Raw genomic sequence first — 22,983 nt, forward strand, 5'->3', positions numbered from 1 at the left:
GCAGTAGATCCAGGGAACCCTGGATGTCAAGGGATACTGAGAGTTTTGTAAAGAAAAAGAAAGATGCATATGTCAGGTATAGTGCATTAAAGACAGGGGAGATCCTTCAAAAATATAGGAAGTGCAGGGATTTACTTTAAAAGGAAATGAGGAGTGCAAGAGGGGGCCATGAAATATCTTCAGTAGTTGAGTTCAAGAAAATCTCCAAGGCTTTTTATAGGTATATTAAGAGTAAGAGGATTACCAGATAAAAGGTTGAGCCTATTAGAAACCAAAGGGACAATTTGTGTGTGGAGCCAATGGACATAGATGAGATCTTAGATGAATACTTCTCATCTGCATTCACTATGGTAAGATTCTAGAACATGTTAAGATTAATAATGAAGAAGTATTTGATGCTTTAACAGGCATAAAGATGCATAAATCTCCAGTGCCTGATGAGATGTATCCCTGACTGCTATGGGGGATGCAAGAGAGGAATTTGTTGGATTCCTGGTGAAAATATTTAATACCTTGCTGGCCACAGGTGGATTACTGGAGGTCAGATAATTAGATTAGATTAGATTACTTAGTGTGGAAACAGGCCCTTCGGCCCAACAAGTCCACACCGACCCGCCGAAGCGCAACCACCCAGACCCATTCCCCTACATTTACCCCTGCACCTAACACTATGGGCAATTTAGCATAGGCAATTCACCTAACCTGCATATGTTTGGACTGCGGGAAGAAACCAGAGCACCCGGAGGAAACCCACACAGACACGGGGAGAAAATGCAAACTCCACACAGTCAGTCACCTCAGGTGGGAATGGATCCCGGGTCTCGGGTGCTGAGAGGCAGCAGTGCTAACCAATGTGCCACCGTGCCGCCCACATGGTTCCTTTTTTTCAAGAAAGGAAGTAGGGATAGGTCAGGTAATTATAGACCAGTTATTTGATGTCAGTGATAGGGAAGTTCTTGGAAAAAGTTCTGAAGAAGAGGATAAATCAATATTTGGAAAGGCAAGGATTGATCAGGGATAGTCCATATAGATTTGTTAGGGGAAGATTCTATATAACCAATTTAATTGAGCTTTTTGAAAAGATAACTAAATATATTGATATGATTTACATGGACTTCAGTAAGGCCTTTGACAAGGTCCCGCAAAAGGTAAGAACCTACAGGATCTGAGGCAAGTTGGCAAACTGGATCCAAAATTGGCTTACAAATAGAAAACAAAAGTGATGGTGGATGGCTATTTTTGTAATGGGAAGCAGTGTACCACAGCATTCATTACAGGGACCCTTGCTGTTTGTTATTTACATTAATGACTTGACTGTGAATGTTGAAGGTATAATTAGTAAGCTTTCAGATGGCTTAGATTAGTAGGCTTCTGTCTGATAGTCATTAGCTGGTAAATTGGGCACAGCCATGGCAGATGGAATTTAATCCCAAGAAGTCCATAGATTCCTGAAGGTGTCAGCATAGGCAGACAGTATGGTGAAGATGACATATTTGATGCCTGCCTTCATTTGCCAGAGCATGGAATATAGGAGCAAAGAAATCTTGTTGCAACTTTTTAAAACATTGGTTTTAAAAGCTGGAATACAGTGTGTAATTTTGGATGCCATATTATCAGAAGGAGGTGATTGCATTGAAGAGGGTGCAAAGGCAATCATCAGAATGTTGCCAGAATGAAAAGTCTCAGTCATGAGCAGAGACTGAATATGTTTTCCATGGAGCAGAGGAGGCTAAGGGGTCATCTGATTATGGCATACAAAATTATGATTGGTACAGACAAAGTAGACCATGCGAATCTCTTCCTGCCAGAAGATGTGACAGAGACCAAATGGCACAAGTTCAAGGTGAGGAGCAAATGGTTTAGAGGAGACCTGAGAAACCCTTTTTCACCCAGAGGGTGGGAGAAATATAGAATGTGTTCCTTGAGAGGATGGTGGCGACAGAAACTCTTACAATATTTAAGAAGCATCTGGATGAGCACTTACAATACTAAAGCATTGTAGACTATGAACCAAGTGCAGGCAAATGGAGTTAGTTTAATTTGATGTTAGTCAGCTTGGACATGGGCCAAAGGGACTATCTTTGTTGTATGACCCTATGACTGTAGAGCTTTGATCTCATCTATTGATCATGGAATATCTTAGTTATATCCCTTGTTGTTTATGCTGTTTGACATGCAGTAGTCCTGTTTAATAGCTTCACAGGTTTTTCAGTATGCCTGGTGCTACTCCTGAATTGGTCTCATTCACTCTTCAATAAACCCGGGTTAATCTCCTTGCTTGATGGGAGGGGTAGCGTGGAGCTTTGCTGGGCCATGTGATTGCAGATTAGTCGGAGTTTTATTCTTTTGCAGTTGATATGGATGCCCAATCTTGAGCTGCTAGATCTGTTTGAAATCTATCCTATTTAGCACGGTGATAGTCCCACATAACATGATATAAGGTGTTCTCAATGTGAAGGCAGGACTTTGTTTCCACTTGTTCCAACTTTGTGTTGTGGTCAGTATTCCTGAAGAAGGGCTTATGCCCGAAACGTCGATTCTCCTGCTCCTCGGATATTGCCTGGCCTGCTGTGTTTTTCCAGCACCACATTTTTCAACTCTGGTCTCCAGCATCAGCAGTCCTCACTTTCTCTTGGTCAGTTTTACCAATACTGTCATGGAAGCAGACATCTGCAGCAGGCAGATTGGTTAAGTATGTGAATAAGAAGGGTTTAGAGGGATATGGCCCAAATGCTGGCAAAAGGGACTAGATTAATTTAAGATGTCTGGTTGGCAGGGATGAGTTGGACCAAATAGTCTGTTTCTGTGCTGTAGAACTCTATGACTCTATATCTATCCCTCTAGTCTGTTCTCTTATTGCTCGGCTTGGCAATATCCTTTAGGACTCAAATAGTAATGTTGCTGCCAAGCCACTCTTGGACACGGAGATCCCCCATCCAAAGTACATTCTGCACTGTTGCCACTCTCAATTAAATGTGAATGATTTGCGATATTGTGGATCCTTCTCTGTTTGTAAGACAAGTGTGCTATTTTTATGTTCCAATGGGTCAACAGTGCACCAAAATATCATTACGTTTTGTGGACAACTTTTTCTTGAACTCTCCAGCTGGCCGCAAAACAAATCTACAGGCCTAGTGACATCCAGTCAGTAGCCCCTTTCATATACTGACCATACAGCTGGATGCCTGATTGTGTTATTGATTTTGCACAGTATATACCCCAAATTCCTAATGGACCTCTCGACATCATTCTTTGTATTCTGCACACCAACCCAGAGTAATTGCACGGGCTATGTGCACAAATTGTCACCTTTAAGTGTGCAATAAGTGTTGCCGATAAATTAATTGAAGGTATTTAAGTGAAGTGATTGTGCACAGCAACAAAACAGGTGGCATTTGACTGCCTGCCCCTCTTCTGCAGTTACGTTAGGGCCCGGGTGTCCTTGGAGAAGGAGCACGCGGTGTCCACCAACACCCTGGATTTGTTCAGGGAGAGATGGGCGCCGCAGGGAGTGGAGTGCATTATTTCCCCCTCCAACTCTATTTTGATTTAATCCCTGCCTTCCCCTTCACTGTTTGATCACACAGCATTGTCCTTTGATGTGAAGGACACTGCTTGTCACTGGCCACTCAGGTGTTTCCTTTCGAGAGCTGGATCAGCGCGAGTGTGTGCATGTGCAAGGACTCTCCTCCTTGAAGGGGTCTGAGAGGAAGGGGACTATCCCTGGACCAGCTGAAGGAAGGAAGAAGGAGATGAAGAAGGAGGAGGCGGCAGAGGCAGAAGGAAGTGAGAGTTCTGAGTACTGGGCTGACTTTTGGAGCTGCAGCCTGGGCCTCACCCAGGTCAAGGGAGTGTCACTGCTGGTCTCTGGGACCCCGCCCAGACCTGCCTCAGCTGTTACTGCTTGGGGCCTGCCTCACTGCTGCTGCCTGGGATTTGCCTTGGGCCCCTCCCAGGACCTCCACTGCTGCTGCTGTTGTTGTTAGAGGCCCACCTCCACTGCTGCTGCCTGGGCCTAAATTTTGGGGATGCCTGGGACTTGTCCTGGGGACCCTCCCCAACAGGTCTGCCCCCACTGCTGCGACCAAGGGGCTGCCTAGGACTTGCCCGAGGCCTGCCTCCAACGCGGAGGCCTGTCTCCACCATCGCTGCCTGAGACTTGCCTCGGGCCCCGCCCCACAACCTCCACCACTGCTACTGCTGGAGGCCCACCTCTATTGTTGCTGCCTGGGACTTGCCTTGGGGACCCTCCCCAACAGGTCTGCCCCCACCGCTGCGACCAAGGGCCTATCTGGGACTTGCTCGAGGCCTGCCTCCACTGCTGATGTTGCCCGAGGCCGGTCTCCATCATTGCTGCCTGGGACTCACCTTGGGCACCTCCCCAGAACCTCCGCCACTGCTGCTGCCAGAGGCCCACCTCCACCGCTGCTGCCTGGGACCTACCAACATCCAGCAGCAGAGTATGGCAAGCCCGAAGGTTGTAGGGCCCAGCCGTACCTACGCCGGGGTAGCCGCTGCCTTAGGCTCGGCTGTCCCAACCCCGGCTGCAACCGCAACCCCATTCAGGCACCTGACTAAACACCTGGGTTTAAAGGCCCATTCCCCCCCCCACCCCCCCAAATATGACCATCAAGGCCTGCTGTGGCTCAGATGTACGGGAAGGCCGTCTTTTTCCTGAAGAGAGAGCAGGTGGTCTACTGGCCTTGGAGAGGGGGCTCACTGTGGGCTGGACATATCTGCCCGTTGACCCTTTGGAGGTTATGGCACAGAGGATCGTGATCTCCAACGTCCCGCCTTTCATTGCCAGTAAGCTCCTTCTTCCACACCTTAATGCTTTGGGGGAGATCCGGTCAGGCGTCCAACCACTCCTGCTCAGTCCGAAGGACCCTGCTCTCCGGCATGTATACTCCTTCCGACATCAGGTGTTCATTTGCTTGGCCCGGGAGGAGATCACAGAGGGCTCTTTCACCCTCCTACACGAGGGTAAGGCCTACCGTGTCTTCTGGATGGTGGACGATGTGCGGTGTCACCTGTGCTGCGAGGTGGGGCACATTAGAAAAAACTGCCCCACCCAGAAGGATACCCAGCCCACACCAATGGCTGAGGGTGGCACCGCTGCACCCACTCTCCCTCCCCTGAAGTCAACACCACACACCCTGGCAGTGGGGACTAAGCCAGAGGCTTCCAATGCCTCAGCCTCTGGCAGGGAGGGGGGTGAGCGTCCGGCTGGCCGGAAGGCACTCAGGAAGGTCCAACGTGCCAGGGCTGCCCATGGGGAGACCACCCTATCCCCTTCCCACACCTAGCCCATGACCCACCCCACTCTGGCATGACAATGCCCTTGTGGCTATGCCAGGGTTGCCCCAGCACAGGAATCCTAACTCCCAAACCCATACCTGCTCCTGACCCCACCCCCCACCCCAATACAGAAACTCCTAGGGATTCAACGCCTGCCTCTGACACTACAACACCTGGCCCAGGGGCCCCTGAGCCCAGCCACACCCTGGCACTAACCTGGAAGGAACCACCATTGCTGCAGCAACTGTGCCTCTAGGCCCCGGAGAGGGAACAGGGCCCCTGCTATCCCCACCATCACCTCCATCACCTGATAAACCCGGGGTGGGGTGGGGCAGGAAGTGACACAGCTGACCCTGGCCGCACCCCCTGTCTTCCCCAGCCTATTGTATTCTGGGAAAGGCTGGAGGGAGGGACCTCGGGCCCCATGACCACCAAGACAGGTGGGGAGGGGAAGACCCATAAATTCCCCCCTGCCTCTCTGGGGAAGAGGTGCTGGTCCTTGGAGGGGAGAGATACTCCAGCAGCATGCTGGTGTAGCTGTCCCTTTCCAGGTGATGAGCCTATGGTGCTTCTTGACTGTCCTGCACTGTGGCCTAACCTACCCAAACCCCCAGGGACTACAGCAGGGCATTCTGCTGCCTCAACCACTCTGGCCCTTGGGGAGGACTTTAATAACCACATGGGCTGTGGTGTGGGTGACAACAGAGAACCCTTTGCTGGGTCATCGAATGGTGGAGAGGAGGAAGGTGTTATCCTCGCTCCTCCCTCCCAGACTGTTTGTTTTTCTGGGGACCTTGGCCCTGGGGGAGGACCTTTTCCCCGAGGAGCCTGGTGTCAGGAGGAGCCTGGTCGTCGGGCGGGGCCCTGAGCTTCTGCCGCCCGATGACCAGAACTTGGGGTATTCTGGGAAGGGGTGTGCTGAGGAAGCTACCACCGGTGACCCTGGGGGTGGGGTCACCAGGGGTTTGAGGCCAGTTGGTGGTGCTGGACCAGCCGCTATTCTCTCGGTTGGGGAAGGGTCGGTGACTGAGGGTGACCTCCCGGAGGAGGGTTCGGGATCGGTGGCGGAACTGGGGATGATGCGGAGTCTGTCTCCAGTGATATTTTTGAGTCCCAGGTGCCCCCACCAATCTCCCCTCATCCCCATCGAGGAGCTCTGGGTGTTTGTCGAGGAAACTCTGAGTCGCCGGGATAGAGCCCAACTGGCACTCGACCGCTGGAGCTCCTTCGAAAGAGTTTACTGGTCGGCCCATGCTGCTCGCCAGGCACCTGGACTCGACGTGAATGAGCAAAAGCGAGTCAGGAACTTCCTGGGGGCACTCCTGGTGAGGGTGAGGGACTTCTGTGCCCCTCCCTCATCCTCCCAGTAAATGTGTGTGTGTGTATATATAGGTTTTTTAACTGTGTACTGGTGGTGGTAGTACAACGCTTCCGACATGAAGACAACTATAGCCAGCCTCAACATCAACAGCAGCAGGGAGTCACAGTGCAGATTCCAGACCCTCTCAGCCCTTCGGGATGGGAGGTATGTGATGTGCTTCCTGCAAGAAACCCACACTACCTGGGAGACGAAGACACCTGGCTCCTGGAGTGGCGACAGGTGGGTCTACATGAGCCCCCTCACCCACAGATCTGGCGGGGTGGCTATCTTGTTGGCCCCGCATTTTCAGACAGAGATTTTGGGGATCAGGGAGCCCGTGCCAGGCCGTTTGCTTCACCTGACGGTTCGGCTGGGAGGCCCGGTGCTTCACTTGGTGAACGTCTATGTTCCGCTGGCCGGGGCGAGGCAAGCAAGTCTCTTTGGAGAAGTGTCTGCTCATCTCGCCTCCGACGAGAGCCAGTGCGTCGTCCTCGGGGAAGATTTTAACTGCGTCCCCGAGGACAGGGACCACGGCTTTGCCCACGCTGGTTGGGCATCGAGAAGGAGGTTAGGGGACTTGGTCAAGTCCTTCGACATGGTGGACGTCTGGTGGAATCTCCATCATGACTCCATCGCCTTCACCTTCGTGAGGCCTGGGGTCGGAGCATCCAGAATCAACTGCCTGTACGTTTCATGGGTGTACGCCGCCTGTTTTCCGATGGCCTCCGCGTGGCAGGAGTTGTGCACAGACCATCACCTGGTGTGGGCGGAACTCCTTCCGTTTGGCGCCAGGCTCGGCTCTGCGTACTGGCACTTTAACAACCTGCTGATGGAGGACAAGCGGTTCCGGGACTCGTTTCATCATTTCAGGGCCGGCTGGAGAAGGAAACGTGGAAGCTTCCTCTCCCTGAGGCTAAGATGGGAGGTGGGCAAGGCTCACGTCTGTTGTTTTCTGTCAGGAGTACGCGAGGGAGTCGACAATGAGGCGGAAATCCAGGATCTGGGAGTTGGAGAGGGAGATGCTCGACCTGGAGTCATGCCTCGGTAAGCCCGACGCGGACCCGGCCCTGCGCGGGGTGTACGAAGAGAAGGCGGCCACGCTCCAGGACCTGCAGCTCATCTGGGCTCAGGCCGAGTACGTGAGGTCGTGGATCCAGCTCCTCCAGGACCTGGACCGCAGCTCCCCTCCTCCTACTCGCTGGAAAAAAGGCGTGGCACCTGTCAGCAGCTTCTTGTGCTGCTGGCCGATGACGGGTCCCTCGTCTCGGATGCGGAGGGTATCAGGGCCCATGTCCGAAACTATTACATGGCTCGGTTCTCTCAGCATCCATTCAGCGAGGATGCTCGCAGAGTTCTGCGAGGACCTGCCGTAGCTCGGCCCGGAGGACGCCGAAAGGCTCAACACTCCTGTCACCTTAGAGGAGCTGGCCGGTGCTCTCGAAGGGCAAATCCCCGGGGTTGGGTGGGTTGACTGTGGAGTTCTTCAGGGCATTCTGGGATGTCCGGGGGGGAGCGACTACGCACAGGCCCTAGGGGAGTGTCTAAATGCTGGAGAGCTGCCCCTTTCTTGGCGCAGGGCTATCATCGTCCTGCTGCCAAAGAAGGTGGACCTTTGTTTTTTGAAGAACTGGCGTTCAGGTCTCCCTCCTCAGCACAGACTACAAAATCTTCGCCAGGGTGTTGTCTTCTCACCTGGCTTCCGTGCTAGCCCACATGATTCACCCGGACCAGTCCTACATGGTCCCAGGCCGGAGGATACACGACAGCGTCCACCTGGTCTGGCACCTGATTCATTTCTGTCGACGGGCTGGTCTGCCAAGCGCCTTCCTGTCTCTCGACCAGGAGAAGGCGTTCGACAGGGTCGATCACAAGTACCTGCTCGGGACTCTGCGGGCATTTGGGTTTGGGACGCAGTTCGTTGTCCAGATCCGACTTTTGTACGTTGCCGTAGCATGTCTAGTTAAAGTTAACGGGTCCCTGACAGCGCCCCTTCGCTTCGGGGGAGGAGTGCGCCAAGGCTGCCCCCTGTCCAGCCAGCTCTATTCACTCAGCTGGAGTACCACCCACCACCTCCACTTGGGGGTCTACCTCAGCCCGGCTGGACAGGACTGCTCCGAGTGCTATCTTACAGGAGCTGGTGGCTGCCATGCTGTGGTACCGGCTGGTCACTTTGGTCCCTCCTCCTGCCTTTGTCGCTGACATCCAGAGAACGTTGGTCGACTTCTTCTGGGACAAAAAGATGACTGGGTTGCTGCGCAGGTTCTGAGGCTCCCTATTGAGGAGGGCAGTCAGTCGCTGGTGTGCGTCCGCACGCAGGTCGCGATGTTCTGCCTTCAGACCTTGCAGCGCTACCTTTACCTTGAGCCTCCTCCTCGGTGGTGCGCCCTGGCAACATATTTTTTCCGCCAGGTGCGTAACCTCGACTACGACACGTAGCTCCTGTTCGTCGACCGTGCCGGTTTGGAGGTCACCCTCAAGATGCTGCCTGTCTTTTACCAGGACCTGATCACTGTCTGGAACATGGTCGAATCGAATCGCATCGCACCTACCCTTTTGGCAGGAGTAGCGGCTGTTGTCAGTGAGCCGTTGCTAGGAATCTGCACCTCCATACTTGCGGGTTCGAGTGGCTGTCGGAGGGGAAGGCCGTGGTGGCGAGGGTGACCAGGGTCGGGGACGTGCTGAGTGTTGGGGGCCTGTGCTGGACGCTGCCGCAGGACATAGCGAGCAGGGCAGCGGTAGACATCCGACGCCTTAAAACAGCGGTACTCAGACCCGACGTAGTGCACCAGTTGGAGGATGCTCAGGTGTGTGGTGGGACCCCGTCTGTGCTCACCCGAGCCCGGACGGAATTTCACATTGGCCCCAAGGTCCCGTACTTCCCGCGGGAGCCTGTGCCCCACAACCTGAGCCACCTCTTGGAATTTTAATTTTGTTCCCTTTTTTTCAGGGGTAAAAATGCCAGCCCTGTAGAGACTGGTGCTGCACACCGTCCACCTCTTCTCCCTCATGCACTGTCCGGACATGTCTTAGCATGCCCATTTGCCACCGGGTGGTGGTGATCCCAGTGGAGAGCTCTCTACGCAGGAGTCCTCCCCCTTTCTCTCAGGGATCAGTCCCCTGCAATCGCAGATTGCGGTGGTTCACGGACTCCCAGCCCAACTGCTTGTTCTGTGATGCTGTGGAGTCCGTGGATCACGTGTATATTGGGTGTGGGCATTTGCACTCCCTTTTTTGATTTTCTTAAAAACCTCCTCCTCTGCTTTTTAGCTGCACTTCAGTCCCATGCTCCTGCTCTTCGGGCACCCGGTATGGAGGGCAGGTCTGAAGGTCTGCTCCTGGTCCTGGCCAAACTGGCCATAAACAGGTCCAGGTAGTGGGCCATGGAGGGGTCGTTAGGGCCGACTGCCTGCCCCTCTTCCACAGTTACGTTAGAGCCCTGGTGTCCTTGGAGAAGGAGCACGCAGTGTCCACCAACACCCTGGAGTTGTTCAGGGAGAAGTGGGTGCCGCAGGGAGTGGAGTGCATTATTTCCCCCTCCAACTCTATTTTGATTTAGTCCCTGCCCTCCCCTTCACTGTTTGATCACACGGCATTGCCCTTTGATGTGAAGGGTACTGCTTGTCACTGGCCACTCGGGTGTTTCCTTTCTTCCTGGTGGTGGAAATCGAATATAGATTCGTGCACCTTGTGCCTCTCACTGAGTCTCACACCTGCACACACACAACATGAGTACTGGGGCAAAATAAGCAAAGAAAAAACCAGTTGGTATCCACATCCCATGAACAGCTAAAAACAAAGATGGGAACAAATTCTCCCCATTTGCTCTGCCCAGTCCTCTCATGAATTTGAAGCAACTCACCATCACCTTCTCAAGGGCAACTCGGAATGGGCAATGGATGCTGGTCCATCCAGCAATGCCCACACCCCCTGAGTGAATAAAAATTCTTCTATCAAATCATGCTGTAGTATTCCTCCACTGAATTATTAAATGGCAAGTCAGGAAACTGCCCTACTCCTGCATGGTTTAGACACTCTCTCCAATATTGAATTTCACTTCCATTTTACAAAAGCAAGTGAGAGAGTGAACAGCGAAAACATCTTTATTGGTGAAATACCGTCTACAAGACCAACATCCTTCAAAGGACTTTTAATGAATGGGTGCTTCCATGATAAGTTCTTCAAAATAATCCTGAGGGCAAGTTCCAATACACCTTTGAAAAGTCATCTGAAACTTCTGCCAAACAATGGTTGGGTTAATTTGACCTCCGAAGTTCTGATTTGGATCATTCCTTGACACCATGGAACATTATTTGTAGCAATTCCCAAGTCTAGCAATATTGAAGAAGTACCTACCATCAAACTCTGCAGGTCCCACTCCAACGATAATTATTGACATTGGAAGGATTGATGCCTGTTTAAAGAATACAGAAGATGAGGCTATTCAATTGATGTAATCTCACACAGCTTTCTCATACAAAAATACTGCATTGCTGAGAAGTTAATCAACCTTATAAACTTAATTTTTCTTTATTTTAATGTTTGTGCTAGAATAATTTTAAGTTAAATAATGGTTATGTTATGAATTTCTTCTCTTATTTCCATGGGGGTTAATAATCACCTGGTCAGGTAGACAGGGCATCCAATCAATAATTTCTTTTTTGATTAAGACTTTTCTAGGTATGCAGATGAGTCAATAAAATGCCTGACAATTTCATTTTCATTCTGAGACATAATGTGCTGCAGCTTCTTACAAAAATTACACATGGACTTGCTTCTGAATGTGGGAAATCAGGGACAGTTTGAAAGTCCCTTACAACTCATCCCTAAGATGAGATGTTCAGAGAATGTGCCCAATTGCAGCTTCTGTCAGACTGCATTGATCAGTTTCAGTAGCATTTGGATACACTTCAGAGCATGCAGGTGTCAGAAGCATCATAGTCAGGAATTTTAGAGATATGGTCACACCCAAGTTTCAAGCAATTAGATGGGTGACCACTGGAAGGGACAGGCAGACAGTGCAGGAGTCCCCTGTAGCTATTCCTTTCTCCAACAAGGATAATGTGTTGGATACTGTTGAGGGGGAATTGTCTGTCAGGGGAAGACAACAACAGCATCACAGTTGGCTCTATTGTGCAGCAGGGAAGATCAAAGTGCAGTAAAAGTGTAGTAATAGGGGACACTAATCCGGAGCACAGATAGCATTTCTGTGGCTGCAAAAAAAACTCCAGGAGAGTCAAGAATGTCTTTGTGTAGGCACATGACTTTCTCAAAAGGAAGGACAAGCAGCCAGAAGTCATGGTACATCTTGACATAAACAATATAGGCAGGAATAGTGATGAGGTCTTACAAAGAGAGCTCAGGGAGTTAGGTCATAACTTGAGAAACAAGACTTCTAAGGTTATAATCTCATGATCACTTCCTGTGCCACTTGCCAGATAATACAGTTAAATATGTGGCTAAAGAACTGGTATGTGAGGAAGGGCTTTATATATGTGGACCACTGGAATATCTTTCAGTGCAGCTGGGACCTGTATAAAAAGCACCTAAAATGGAGGGGCACCAATATCATGTTTGGGAGGTTTGCCAGTGTCACTTGGGAGCGTTTAAGCTTGTGTGGGAGGAGGGATGGGATTGGGATTTAGATGTTTCAGGCGTTATAGAGAGGTGTGTAAAAGAGGTAGGGGAATTGCACTCCTGATAATGAGAATATCTCAGCTGTACTGAGGGAGGACACCTTGGAGGTCTCATCCAGCTAGGCTATAGGGGCAAAACTGAGGAACAGGAAGGATGTAATCACACCTTTGATGGGATTGTACTACAGTCCTGCCAGCAGCAAATGGGTGATAGATTAACAGAAGTGGATTTGTTTGTTTATGTAAAATGTAAAAACAACAGAGTTGTTTTGTTGACTGATTTTAATTTCCTCATATTGACTCGGACTCTCTTAGTGCAAATTGCTTGGATTAGCGAGAATTTGTTGGGTATGTCCAGGGGCCACACTAGACTTGGTATCGGGGTGACCGAAGTTGCAGCAGGGGAGCATTTTGGAAACAGTAACCATAATTTCACAAGTTTTAAATTACTTATGGATAAGGATAAGAGTAGTCCTCGAGTGAAAGTACTAAATTGGAGAAAGATTAACTACCACAATATTAGGCAGGAGCTGGGGAATGTAGATTTGGATTGGCTGATTGAAGGTTGATCCATATTGGGTAAGTGGGAACCTTTTAAAGGCCATTTGAGTTCAGGACCAACATGTTCCTGTGAGGATGAAAGGCAAGGATGGAAGAGTCAGGAAACCTCGATGACAAGACAAATTATGAGCTTAGTCAAACAAAACAAAAAGCCAGAGTCAAAAAGAAAAAGAAGCCATAATAAAAAAAAAGGCATACATAAAGTGTAGGAGATAGAAGACAGACAGAGCCCTTGAAGAATATAAAGAAAGCAACAAAGAACTTAAACAACAGGTTAGGAGGACTAAAACAGGCCACGAAATGTCCGAGGCAAACAGGATTAAGGAATATCCCAAGGTATTTTATTCATATGTAAGGAGCATAAGGGTAGCTAGGGAAAAGTTAGGACCATTCAAGGACAGCAGAGGGACTTTATGCATGGAGGTGGAGGAAGTGATGAGGTTCTTAACAAATACCCTCTCAAAGAAGAAAGACATGGTGGACGATGTGACTAAAGAAGTGTATGTTGATGTTCTAACATGTTGATATAAAAAATGAGAAGGTTTTGAAAAGCATTAAGGTAGACAAATACTTAGGATCTAATGAGATATATCCCAGAATACTGAGGGAGGAAATTGTTGGAGCCGTGCACAAAATCTTTGTATCCTCTTTAATTACATGAGAGTTCCCAGTGGACTGGGGGATGGCTAACAATGTTCCTTTGTTTAAGAAGGTCAATAAGGATAACCTGCGAAATTACAGGCTGCTGCCTTACATCAGTGGTAGGAGAATTATTGGAGAAGATTCTTAGAGACAGGATTTACTCACATTTGAAAAAATATGGACTTATTAGCATGGCTTTGTGCAGGGGAGATCGAATCTCACAAAACTTGGAGTTTTTTGAGGAGGTGACAAAGATGATTGATGAGGGTAGGATGTTGTCTATGTAGACATCAGCAAGACCTTTGACAAAATCCCTCATTGGCAGGCAGATAGAGAAGATGAAGTCACATGGTATTCATTGTGAGCTGGACGATGGATTCAGAACTGGCTCATAGAAGACTGAGAGTAGTGGTGGAAGAATGTTTTTCTGACTGGAGATCTGTGACCAGTGGAGTTCTGCTGGGATCAATGCTGTGACCCCTCATGTTTGTAATACATATAAGTGATTTGGAGAAGACTTCAGGTGGTCTGATTAGTAAGTTTGCAGATGACACAAAGATTGTGGGAGCTGAGAATATTGAGAAAGACTGTCAGAGGATACAGCAGAATATAGATAGGCTGGAGACTTGGGTGAAGAAATGTCAATTGGAATTTAATCCAGACAAATGTGAGGTGATGCATTTTGAAAGGCCTATTGCAGGAGGGAGTTAAGCAGTAAATGGCGGACCCTTAGAAACATTAACATGCAGAGATATCTAGGCATACATGTCCACAATGCCCTGAAAGTTACAACACAGTTAAATAAGGTGGTCAAGAAGGCATTTGCATGCTTGCTTTCATTGATGGGAGAGTAGAGTTTATAGTTGGCAAGTCATGTTGCAGCTTTATAGCACTTTAGTTAGGCCACATTTGGAATATCATGTCCAGTTCTGGGCACCACGTCATCAGAAGGATGTGGAGGGTTTGGATATTGGACAGAAATGGTTTATCAGGTATTCACTATGAGGAGAGATAGGACAACCTGGTTTGTTTTCACTTGAAGGCTGAGGGGTGACCTAATTGAAGTTTACAAAATTATGAGCGGCATGGACAGCCGGAGACTTTTTCCCAGGGAAGAAATATTAATTACTAGGGGACACAGGTTTAAGGAAGGGGAGAAAAGTTTAAAAGAGATGTGAGAGGCTTTTATTTTTACACAGAGGATGGTGAGTGCCTGGAATGTGCTGCCAGAGGAAGTGGTAGCAGATAAAATAACAATGTCTAAGAGGCATCCTAACAGCAGCAGGGGTGATGAATAGCCAGGGAGGAGAGGGATTCAAATCATGTTAAGGAAAAAGATTTTTAGTTTGGAAAGGCGTCATGTGTCAATGCAGTCTTAGTGGGTCAAAGGGCCTGTTTCTGTGCTGTAATATTTTTTGTTCTCGTTGATCTTATCTACTTCCCTAATACTTAATACTTACATTAACAATGGCTTCTTTTGTTTGTACCATATCTGAGATCACCCCATCTGTGATAATCAACAGTACAAAATACTGAGAGCCATCAGTCACAGGCGCTGCACACCTACGAAATAAATGCAAGCAGGTTAGAACAAGTGGACTCATCGCCAAATTGCCAATAGCAACTATTTGGCAATTTAGCTGTATTGACACTGCGTGCGTGCTGAAAGTTAACAGGCAGTGGGTGGATTCTTTGCAAATAACGTGTTGGGTAGTCCAAAAGGACCTTCTGTGTCCTGTCCTGAATAACATCAGCTTGGGAATCACTATTCACCAGAATGAGGATATTCAATCAAAGGATTTGACTGGATCACATGTTTCAGGTAGCTGGCCAGCAATGAAAAGGTTACCTGTAGGGATAGAGCAGACCTGACGGTAAATGGGTTGATAGCCAATTGCAGTGCTGGAATTGCCTGCTTTGGTAGGAATGGGATGACTACTGCCAGCTCATGTGACCCAGAATAATCTGTAAAGAGAGGAATAATATCCTGACAAGTATATAGAGGGCTCTTGTGGCACAGTAATGGTATCCCTGTCTTTGAGTAGGGTAGGCCTAGATTCAAGTCCCACCTACTCCAGAGCTGTGTAATAATATCTCTGAACAGACTGATTAGGAAATAGTTTAAAAGGTACTGACACATTGTATTCACGGCTAATAGCAACCATTTGAAATCATAACATAATCGGCAATGATTTGTGCATTTGTAAGGTGGACAGTTCTTCTCCAGTGAAGTGTCCAGCATCACTTTTAGTGCGATCAAACAGAAGTCAAGAAAGGCACAATATCAGTACCAGCTCCCAGCCACATTACATGATTCTTGACAATCCATCATCAAGTCTGCAGCATTCATTTAACATTTTTAAATAGATAAAAATACACTGAAGGAGGACAAAAGGTAGATTTCAGCCGTTATATATGATGTACATTATGATCAAAGGATGAGGTGTCCATTCTTACCTGGCAACCTGATTGATGACTGGGGCAAAGTTGGTTGGTCCATAAAGTTGTACTCTGCGCAGACTCTGGTAATATCCCTCCAAAACACCATCAATTCCATTGCAGTTTGGGTTCTCAGGATCTGCATTCTGAAGGAACACAGGCAAGTCACTTCAGGACAGGATGGTAACCATAAGAAACTATAAGAATCCCAATATAAAGCACTTACAGAGTAAACATTACAGACTCCTAAAACATTCCCCTCCAGTAACGCCCCCCCCACCACCTTCACACCTCAGCAGGATCTACAGACAAGAATGGGGATAAACCATTCCAGGCTCCCTCTCTGTTCTTCTGAATGCAGCCTCCAAGTGCTGCTGAGAGAGTGAGGACTGCAGATGCTGGCATCAGAGTCGAAAAGTGTGGCACTGGAAAAGCACAGCAGATCAGGCAGCATCCAAGAAGCAGGAGAATCGACGTTCCAGGCAGACGCCACATCAGATTCTCCTGCTCCTCAGATGCTGTCTGACCGGCTGTGCTTTTCCAGCGCCACACTTTTTGTTTCCAAGTACTGCTGAGCCCATCTAACTCACATCATAGTCCTTTTTATGAGAAATCCTCTTGACCCCTCCAGTATGACATCCTGACCACAGGATGTTGATGGGGTTGCTCTGGTAAAGAGCCCAGGCAAGACCCTTCGAATTGTCAATTGTGATCCGGACCCACCAATGTTCCTGGTGGGGACTAAGTTCAGAATATTCCATCTTTCATATAGGTTCAAATATGGCAATATTTTGTCAAGATTATGGAGCGTTTGTGATGAGGCACACAATCAATAGTTTTGATCTGCCCAGTGTTATGATGGACATAGATGTATTTGAGATAAAACAGATAAATTGTTATGAAGATGTGGATGGACTGTATCTTTAAAAGAGTTAGAAGCTAGCGGAACTACATGACAACACCAAGTGTTATCAATAAGGTAACAATGTAACACTTGGTCAAAAGCTAGATTAGCTGGGTTGCCTGGGAATGATAAAATAGATTCGAATTAGGCCAATCAGTTTAGATTATACCCTGAAAAATACCAAATTCCAATCAAGTTTGAATTGAGTGTATGTGACAATTTTAAAAGCCAAAGACACAATCCAATGCTTTGGAGGTATAAAACTGGGGAAAATTGAACAGTTGGGAGGAGAACTGCCAAGCCAGCATGTAGGGACTGCCTGAAAGATAGCTCTCTTCAAGGTACCTTTATCGATCAGGAACCTGTGAAGCAGAATCCCCAAGAAGAAAGAAAACTGGAGTACAGAAAAGGGCCAAAAGCTGCCTGGTTTTGAGATAAGAAGTTTTGTTTTTTTGTAAATCTTGATCGAGGGTTTTATCAGACTAGTATTGCAGAAGGGGAACGTAAAAGATAGGTTAGAGGAAGGAGTTGTAAATAGTTGTTAGTTAATTATTCTCTGTTATACTGTAAGAAATAAAGTCGTTACTTGGCCTATCAAATTTTCACAGATTACTGCACAGGATAAGTCTTTTCTGTGTTGCTGAGTTTAAAATAAGCAGGAGAGTTTACCCCATATCATAACAATTTAATGTTAAATAAAGGCAAATCTCATCTAAACTTGATCTGTTAATTCCATGATAATGCATCTGCGATTACACTCTTACAACCCACAAAATGTATGATTTTTAAATTAAAAGTCTGTAACATAACACTCCGATGAAACAACCTCATATTCTTGTCTTTAAAGCGTTCTAAGAATGTAACAGGATTGTGATCCGTGTACACAACCATCTCTGACACAGTGTTTGTGACATACACATTAAAATATTGTAAGGTTAGTACCAAACTCAATAGTTCTTTTTTGATCGTGGAGTATTTCCTTTGGTGGCAGATGTTCGCAGGTAAAGGGACGGCTGGAAAATGGGAAGCCTTCAGAAATGAAATAACAAGAATCCAGAGAAAGTATATTCCTGTCAGGGTGAAAGGAAAGCTGGTAGGTATAGGGAATGCTGGATGACTAAAGAAATTGAGAGTTTGGCTAAGAAAAAGAAGGAAGCATATGTAAGGTATAGATAGGATAGATTGAGTGAATCCTCAGAACAGTATAAAGGAAGTAGGAGTATACTTAAAAGGGAAATCAGGAGGGCAAAAAGGGGACATGAGATAGCTTTGGCAAATAGAATTAAGGAGAATCCAAAGGGTTTTTACAAATATATTTAGGACAAAAGGGTAACCAGGGACAGAATAGGGACCCTCAAAGATCAGCAAGGCGGCCTTTGTGTGGGGCCACAGAAAATGGGGGAGATACTAATTGAGTATTTTGCATCAGTATTTACTGTGGAAAAGGATAAGGAAGATGTAGACTGCAGAGAAATAGATGGTGACATCTTGCAAAATGTCCAGATTACAGAGGAGGAAGTACTGGATGTCTTGGAATGGTTAAGAGTGGATAAATCCCAAGGACCTGATCAGGTGTACCCGAGAACTCTGTGGGAAGCTAGAGAAGTGATTGCTGGGCCTCTTGCTGAGATATTTGTATCATCAATAGTCACAGGTGAGATGCCGGAAGACTGGAGGTTGGTAAATGTGGTGCCACTGTTTAAGAAGGGTGGTCAGGACAAGCCAGGGAACTATAAACCGGTGAGCCTGACCTTGGTGGTGGGCAAGTTGTTGGAGAGAATCCTGAGGGACAGGATGTACATGTATTTGGAAAGGCAAGGACTGATTAGGGATAGTCAATATGGCTTTGTGCATGGGAAATCATGTCTCACAAACTTGATTGAGTTTTTTGAAGAAGTAACAAAGAAGATTGATGAGGGCAGAGGAGTAGATGTGATCTATATGGACTTCAGTAAGGTGTTCGACAAGGTTCCCCATGGGAGACTGGTTAGCAAGGTTACATCTCATGGAATAAAGGGAGAACTAGCCATTTGGATACAGAACTGGCTTAAAGGGAGAAGACAGAGGGTGGTGGTGGAGGGTTGGTTTTCAGACTGGAGGCCTGTGACCAGTGGAGTGCCACAAGGATCGGTGCTGGGTCCTCTACTTTTTGTCATTTATATAAGTGATTTGGATGCGAACATAAGAGGTACAGTTAGTAAGTTTGCAGATGACACCAAAATTGGAGGTGTACTGGACAGCGAAGAGGGTTACCTCAGATTACAACAGGATCTGGACCAGATGGGCCAATGGGCTGAGAAGTAGATGATGGAGTTTAATTCAGATAAGTGCAAGGTGCTGTATTTTGGGAAAGCAAATCTTAGCAGGACTTATACACTTAATGTAAGGTCTTAGGGAGTGTTGCTGAACAGAGACCTTGGAATGCAGGTTCATAGCTCCTTGAAAGTGGAGCCACAGGAAGATAGGATAGCAAAGAAGGCATTTGGTATGCTTTCCTTTATTGGTCAGAGTACTGAGTACAAGAGTTGGGGGTCATTTTGCGGCTGTAGGACATTGGTTAGGCCACTGTTGGAATATTGCGTGCAATTCTGGTCTCCTTCCTATTGGAAAGATGTTGTGAAACTTGAAAGGGTACAGAAAGGATTTACAAGGATGTTGCCAGGGTTGGAGGATTTGAGCTATAGGGAGAGACTGAACAGGCTGGGGCTGTTTTCTCTGGAACATCAGAGGCTGAGGGGCGACCTTATAGAGGTTTACAAAAGTATGAGGGGCATGGATAGGAAAAATAGACAAAGTCTTTTCCCTGGGATCGGGGTGTCCAGAACTAGAGAGCATATGTTTAGGGTGAGAGGGGAAATATATAAAAGAGACCATAAGACCATAAGACATAGGAGTGGAAGTAAGGCCATTCAGCCCATCGAGTCCACTCCGCGTGGGGCAACCTAAGGGGCAACTTTTTCATGCAGAGGGTGGTAAGTGTATGGAATGAGCTGCCAGAGGATGTTGTGGAGGCTGGTACGATTGCAACATTTAAAAGGCATTTGGATGGATATATGAATAGGAAGGGTTTGGAGGAATAAAAGCCGGGTGCTGGCAGGTGGGACTAGATTGGGTTAGGATATCTAGTCGACATGGATAGGCTGGACCAAAGGGTGTGTTTCCATGGTGTACATCTCTATGACTGTATGACTCTATGACTCTCACTTCATGACTGAATATTACCTCAAAGAGAGTGAGCTGAGTAGATTCATTTGGGGTATCTCTAATGGCAAACAGTACAAATGGGATACCTTTTAGTCCTGATAGTAAGTTCTCAACATGGACTTCAAGATCTGTTGCCACCTTTCTAAAGCTCCCTGGGATTCGCACTGTATTTAAAGTGTTGTATACCTAATCTATCCATAACCTCCTTAAACAGCCTAGCAGTAAAATGTGACCCTTGGTCCAACTGAATTTCTCTGGATAGCCCATTCTGTGTGAAGAAAGCTACTAACTCCTCCACCACCCTTTTTGCCCTGTTACTCCAGAATGGAATTGCCTCCGGAAATCTAGTAGACACATCCAATGTGGTTAACAATTACTGGTTCCCATTTTAATTCTTGGGTGGGGACTTACACAATCAATTATTACCCACATGAAAGGTTCTTCAAATGTGGGAATTGGAAACAAAGGTGCTGGTTTATTACTGCCTGTGGCTTACCTACCAAATGACATGTACAGCAAATATTAACCATATCCTTGTGCATTCCAGACCAATAAAAATGTTTTCGTCCCTTAGCCTGGGTCTTTCATACCCCAAGGCGACCTCCTACAGGTGGTTCATGAGCTACTCATAACAACTCCTGTGAGTTTTCTACCAGCAACACAATTTATTGCACTTCAGCCCATTTCTCCTCTGCACTAACCTGCTATGCTCTTCATTTCCGCCTTAGGATTCTTTGTTTTAGATAATAACCCTCCAGAATATTCTCTGACTCCTTTTTGGAGTAAGCATCCACATATATATCTTTTATTCTCTTGTCTTGCTATTGCAAGACTCTTAGTCTTTCAGGGCTAAACACTTCTGGATTAGAGGTGCTGGAAAAGCACAGCCGTTCAGGCAGCATCCAAGGAGCAGTTTACCTAAACACTTCTGTCTGACCCTCTGCCTATTCAGGATTTTCCTGCACCATTACGTCAAACTGGGTATCCAGTAACTGAACTACAATTCCTTCATCTTTCTCATTACTTTTCATTTCGTGCTGTGACTTATGATAGTGGGATCTGGGTCTAGGAAAATACCAGGATATTTTTGTTTTAAATCCTCAGCTCCTTCGACTTCTCCACAACAAGGGGTGTCACTTCCACCTTGGATCCTGACAAATCATTCCCAAGAACAAACTGAAGTCCTAGAACTGACACTCTGTCAATCACTCCCACTGTAACTTCCCCAGTCTTAAGTTGGCACTCCAACGTGATCTTACATATACGAAATGCTAAATTTCTGTCTATCTATCCCACAAATTACTACAGTTTCGGGTAACAGATCAGAACGAGTGCATATTCACTCTTTTCTTACCATCAGTGGCTGGTTAGATCCTATATCTCTCAAAATTATAACTTCTTGTCCTTCTCCCCCTTTTCTTTCTGAGTAAACTTTACCCACAGTGGCAAATTCTTTTTAGAAATCAGGGACTAACTCCATCCCTAGCCCCTGCCTAGGTTGAGCACTCTCCTTCACCTTCTCAGCTTTTCTTGGGGTTTCCTTTACTACCTTCATTAATGCCACTGGCATAGCTTCTTTTACCACATCTTTTCCCACAATGCCTTTCTTTAATAACCAGCCTGTGACTTTATGTGTTCCACTTTACCACAGTGGAAATATCTGAGATCTTTCACCTCCTTTCCACCCTCTTGGATTTCTTTTCTATCCTGTGGTAAATTCTTACCAGTGTTCTCTACTCTTGGTTTCCTAGTGAGGATCCCTCCTTCTCCCAACTTCAATCCTTCACAGGACAAAATTCTGGTCAGATCCTTGTCTTATGCACTAACATGTACTCATCTGCTCATTCTGCTGCCCTTCTCACTTCCTGATATTTCTCCTCCTCCACATGAATTCTTGCTATTTCTGGAAGTGAACTTTAAAATTTCTCCAGCAGAATAATCTCACACACCCATTGATCGAAATGACTATGTTTAATTCTTTCAAACTCAACATAAGTCAGACCTGGTTCCTTTTTTGTGTTTCTGAACTGCTGACTATACGCTTCTGGCACCAATTCATAAGCACTTAAAATAGCCTGGTTAACCTCTTCATAATTTCTTGACACCTCATCTGACAGTGTGGCAAAGACCTCACTAGCTCTGCCTACCAGTTTAGCCTGAACTAGCATTACCCATAAATCCTCGGACCACTCCATCTGCCTAGCCAATTTTTCAAATGAAATAAAGAAGGCTTCAACACCTTTCTCATCAATATATATTAGTACTTTCTCTTTTCATCTCCATCCTGTTAACTTGACTTTGCTGACTAAGTTGCAACTTTTCAAGTTCAAATTCTCTCTCATTTTGATCAGCTAAGAACCTCTCGCTATTTCCTCTCTCTCTTCCTTTCTTCTCTCTCTCTTTCCCTTTCTCTCTCCCTCTCTCTCTTTATGTTCTAACTCAATTTTCCTCAATTGTAATTTAAATTTTTTTTTCTACCTCCACTGCACTTATCTGTTTCTCTGACTCACCTGAGTGTTTGAATAATTTCCTGACAATTTCAGCTCTACTTATGTCTTTGGTTAAACCTGAATCTAACTAATTTGCTAATTCTAAAGTTATGGCCTTTTTCTTTCCTTCTAAACTTCCTTGGAAAATTTGAAAATCATCTTCAAATCCCAGAACTTCTTCAACAATTTTAAGAGCCATTTCTCGCACTTTTAATTTAGTCAATCACATGTCACCAAAATTAAACGAGTTGTCTCACCTACATTAAAGATCTAGGACACTAACCTGCAAGTGTTTAAATCAGATGAGATTTTTCGTACCTCAAATCTATTCAAATCTGTCTAAACCAGTTCAAATCCTCATGACGAGTCCCCAGCCTGTTGTGACATGGGGTAAACTCTCCTGCTTATTTTAACCCAGCAACAAAGAAAAGATTTATCCTGTACAGTAAAGTG

The 22,983-nt window shown here is 46.7% G+C and overlaps 1 protein-coding gene across 1 annotated transcript in view; it reads right to left on the reverse strand.

The window, feature by feature from the left end:
* The window catches only part of LOC132822458 (copine-9-like), a 405,642-nt gene that overhangs the window by 17,061 nt on the left and 365,598 nt on the right, over window positions 1–22,983 (reverse strand). Inside the window, exons 17-19 of the mRNA XM_060835837.1 lie at window positions 15,952–16,079; window positions 14,955–15,057; window positions 11,012–11,069 (exon numbers count right to left, since the gene is read on the reverse strand). Of these exons, the coding sequence (XP_060691820.1) occupies window positions 11,012–11,069; window positions 14,955–15,057; window positions 15,952–16,079 (289 nt within the window). The remainder of the gene's footprint in view (window positions 1–11,011; window positions 11,070–14,954; window positions 15,058–15,951; window positions 16,080–22,983) is intronic.

The sequence above is a fragment of the Hemiscyllium ocellatum genome, chromosome 14, assembly GCF_020745735.1.
Source record: "Hemiscyllium ocellatum isolate sHemOce1 chromosome 14, sHemOce1.pat.X.cur, whole genome shotgun sequence".
Classification (NCBI taxonomy): Eukaryota; Metazoa; Chordata; class Chondrichthyes; order Orectolobiformes; family Hemiscylliidae; genus Hemiscyllium; species Hemiscyllium ocellatum.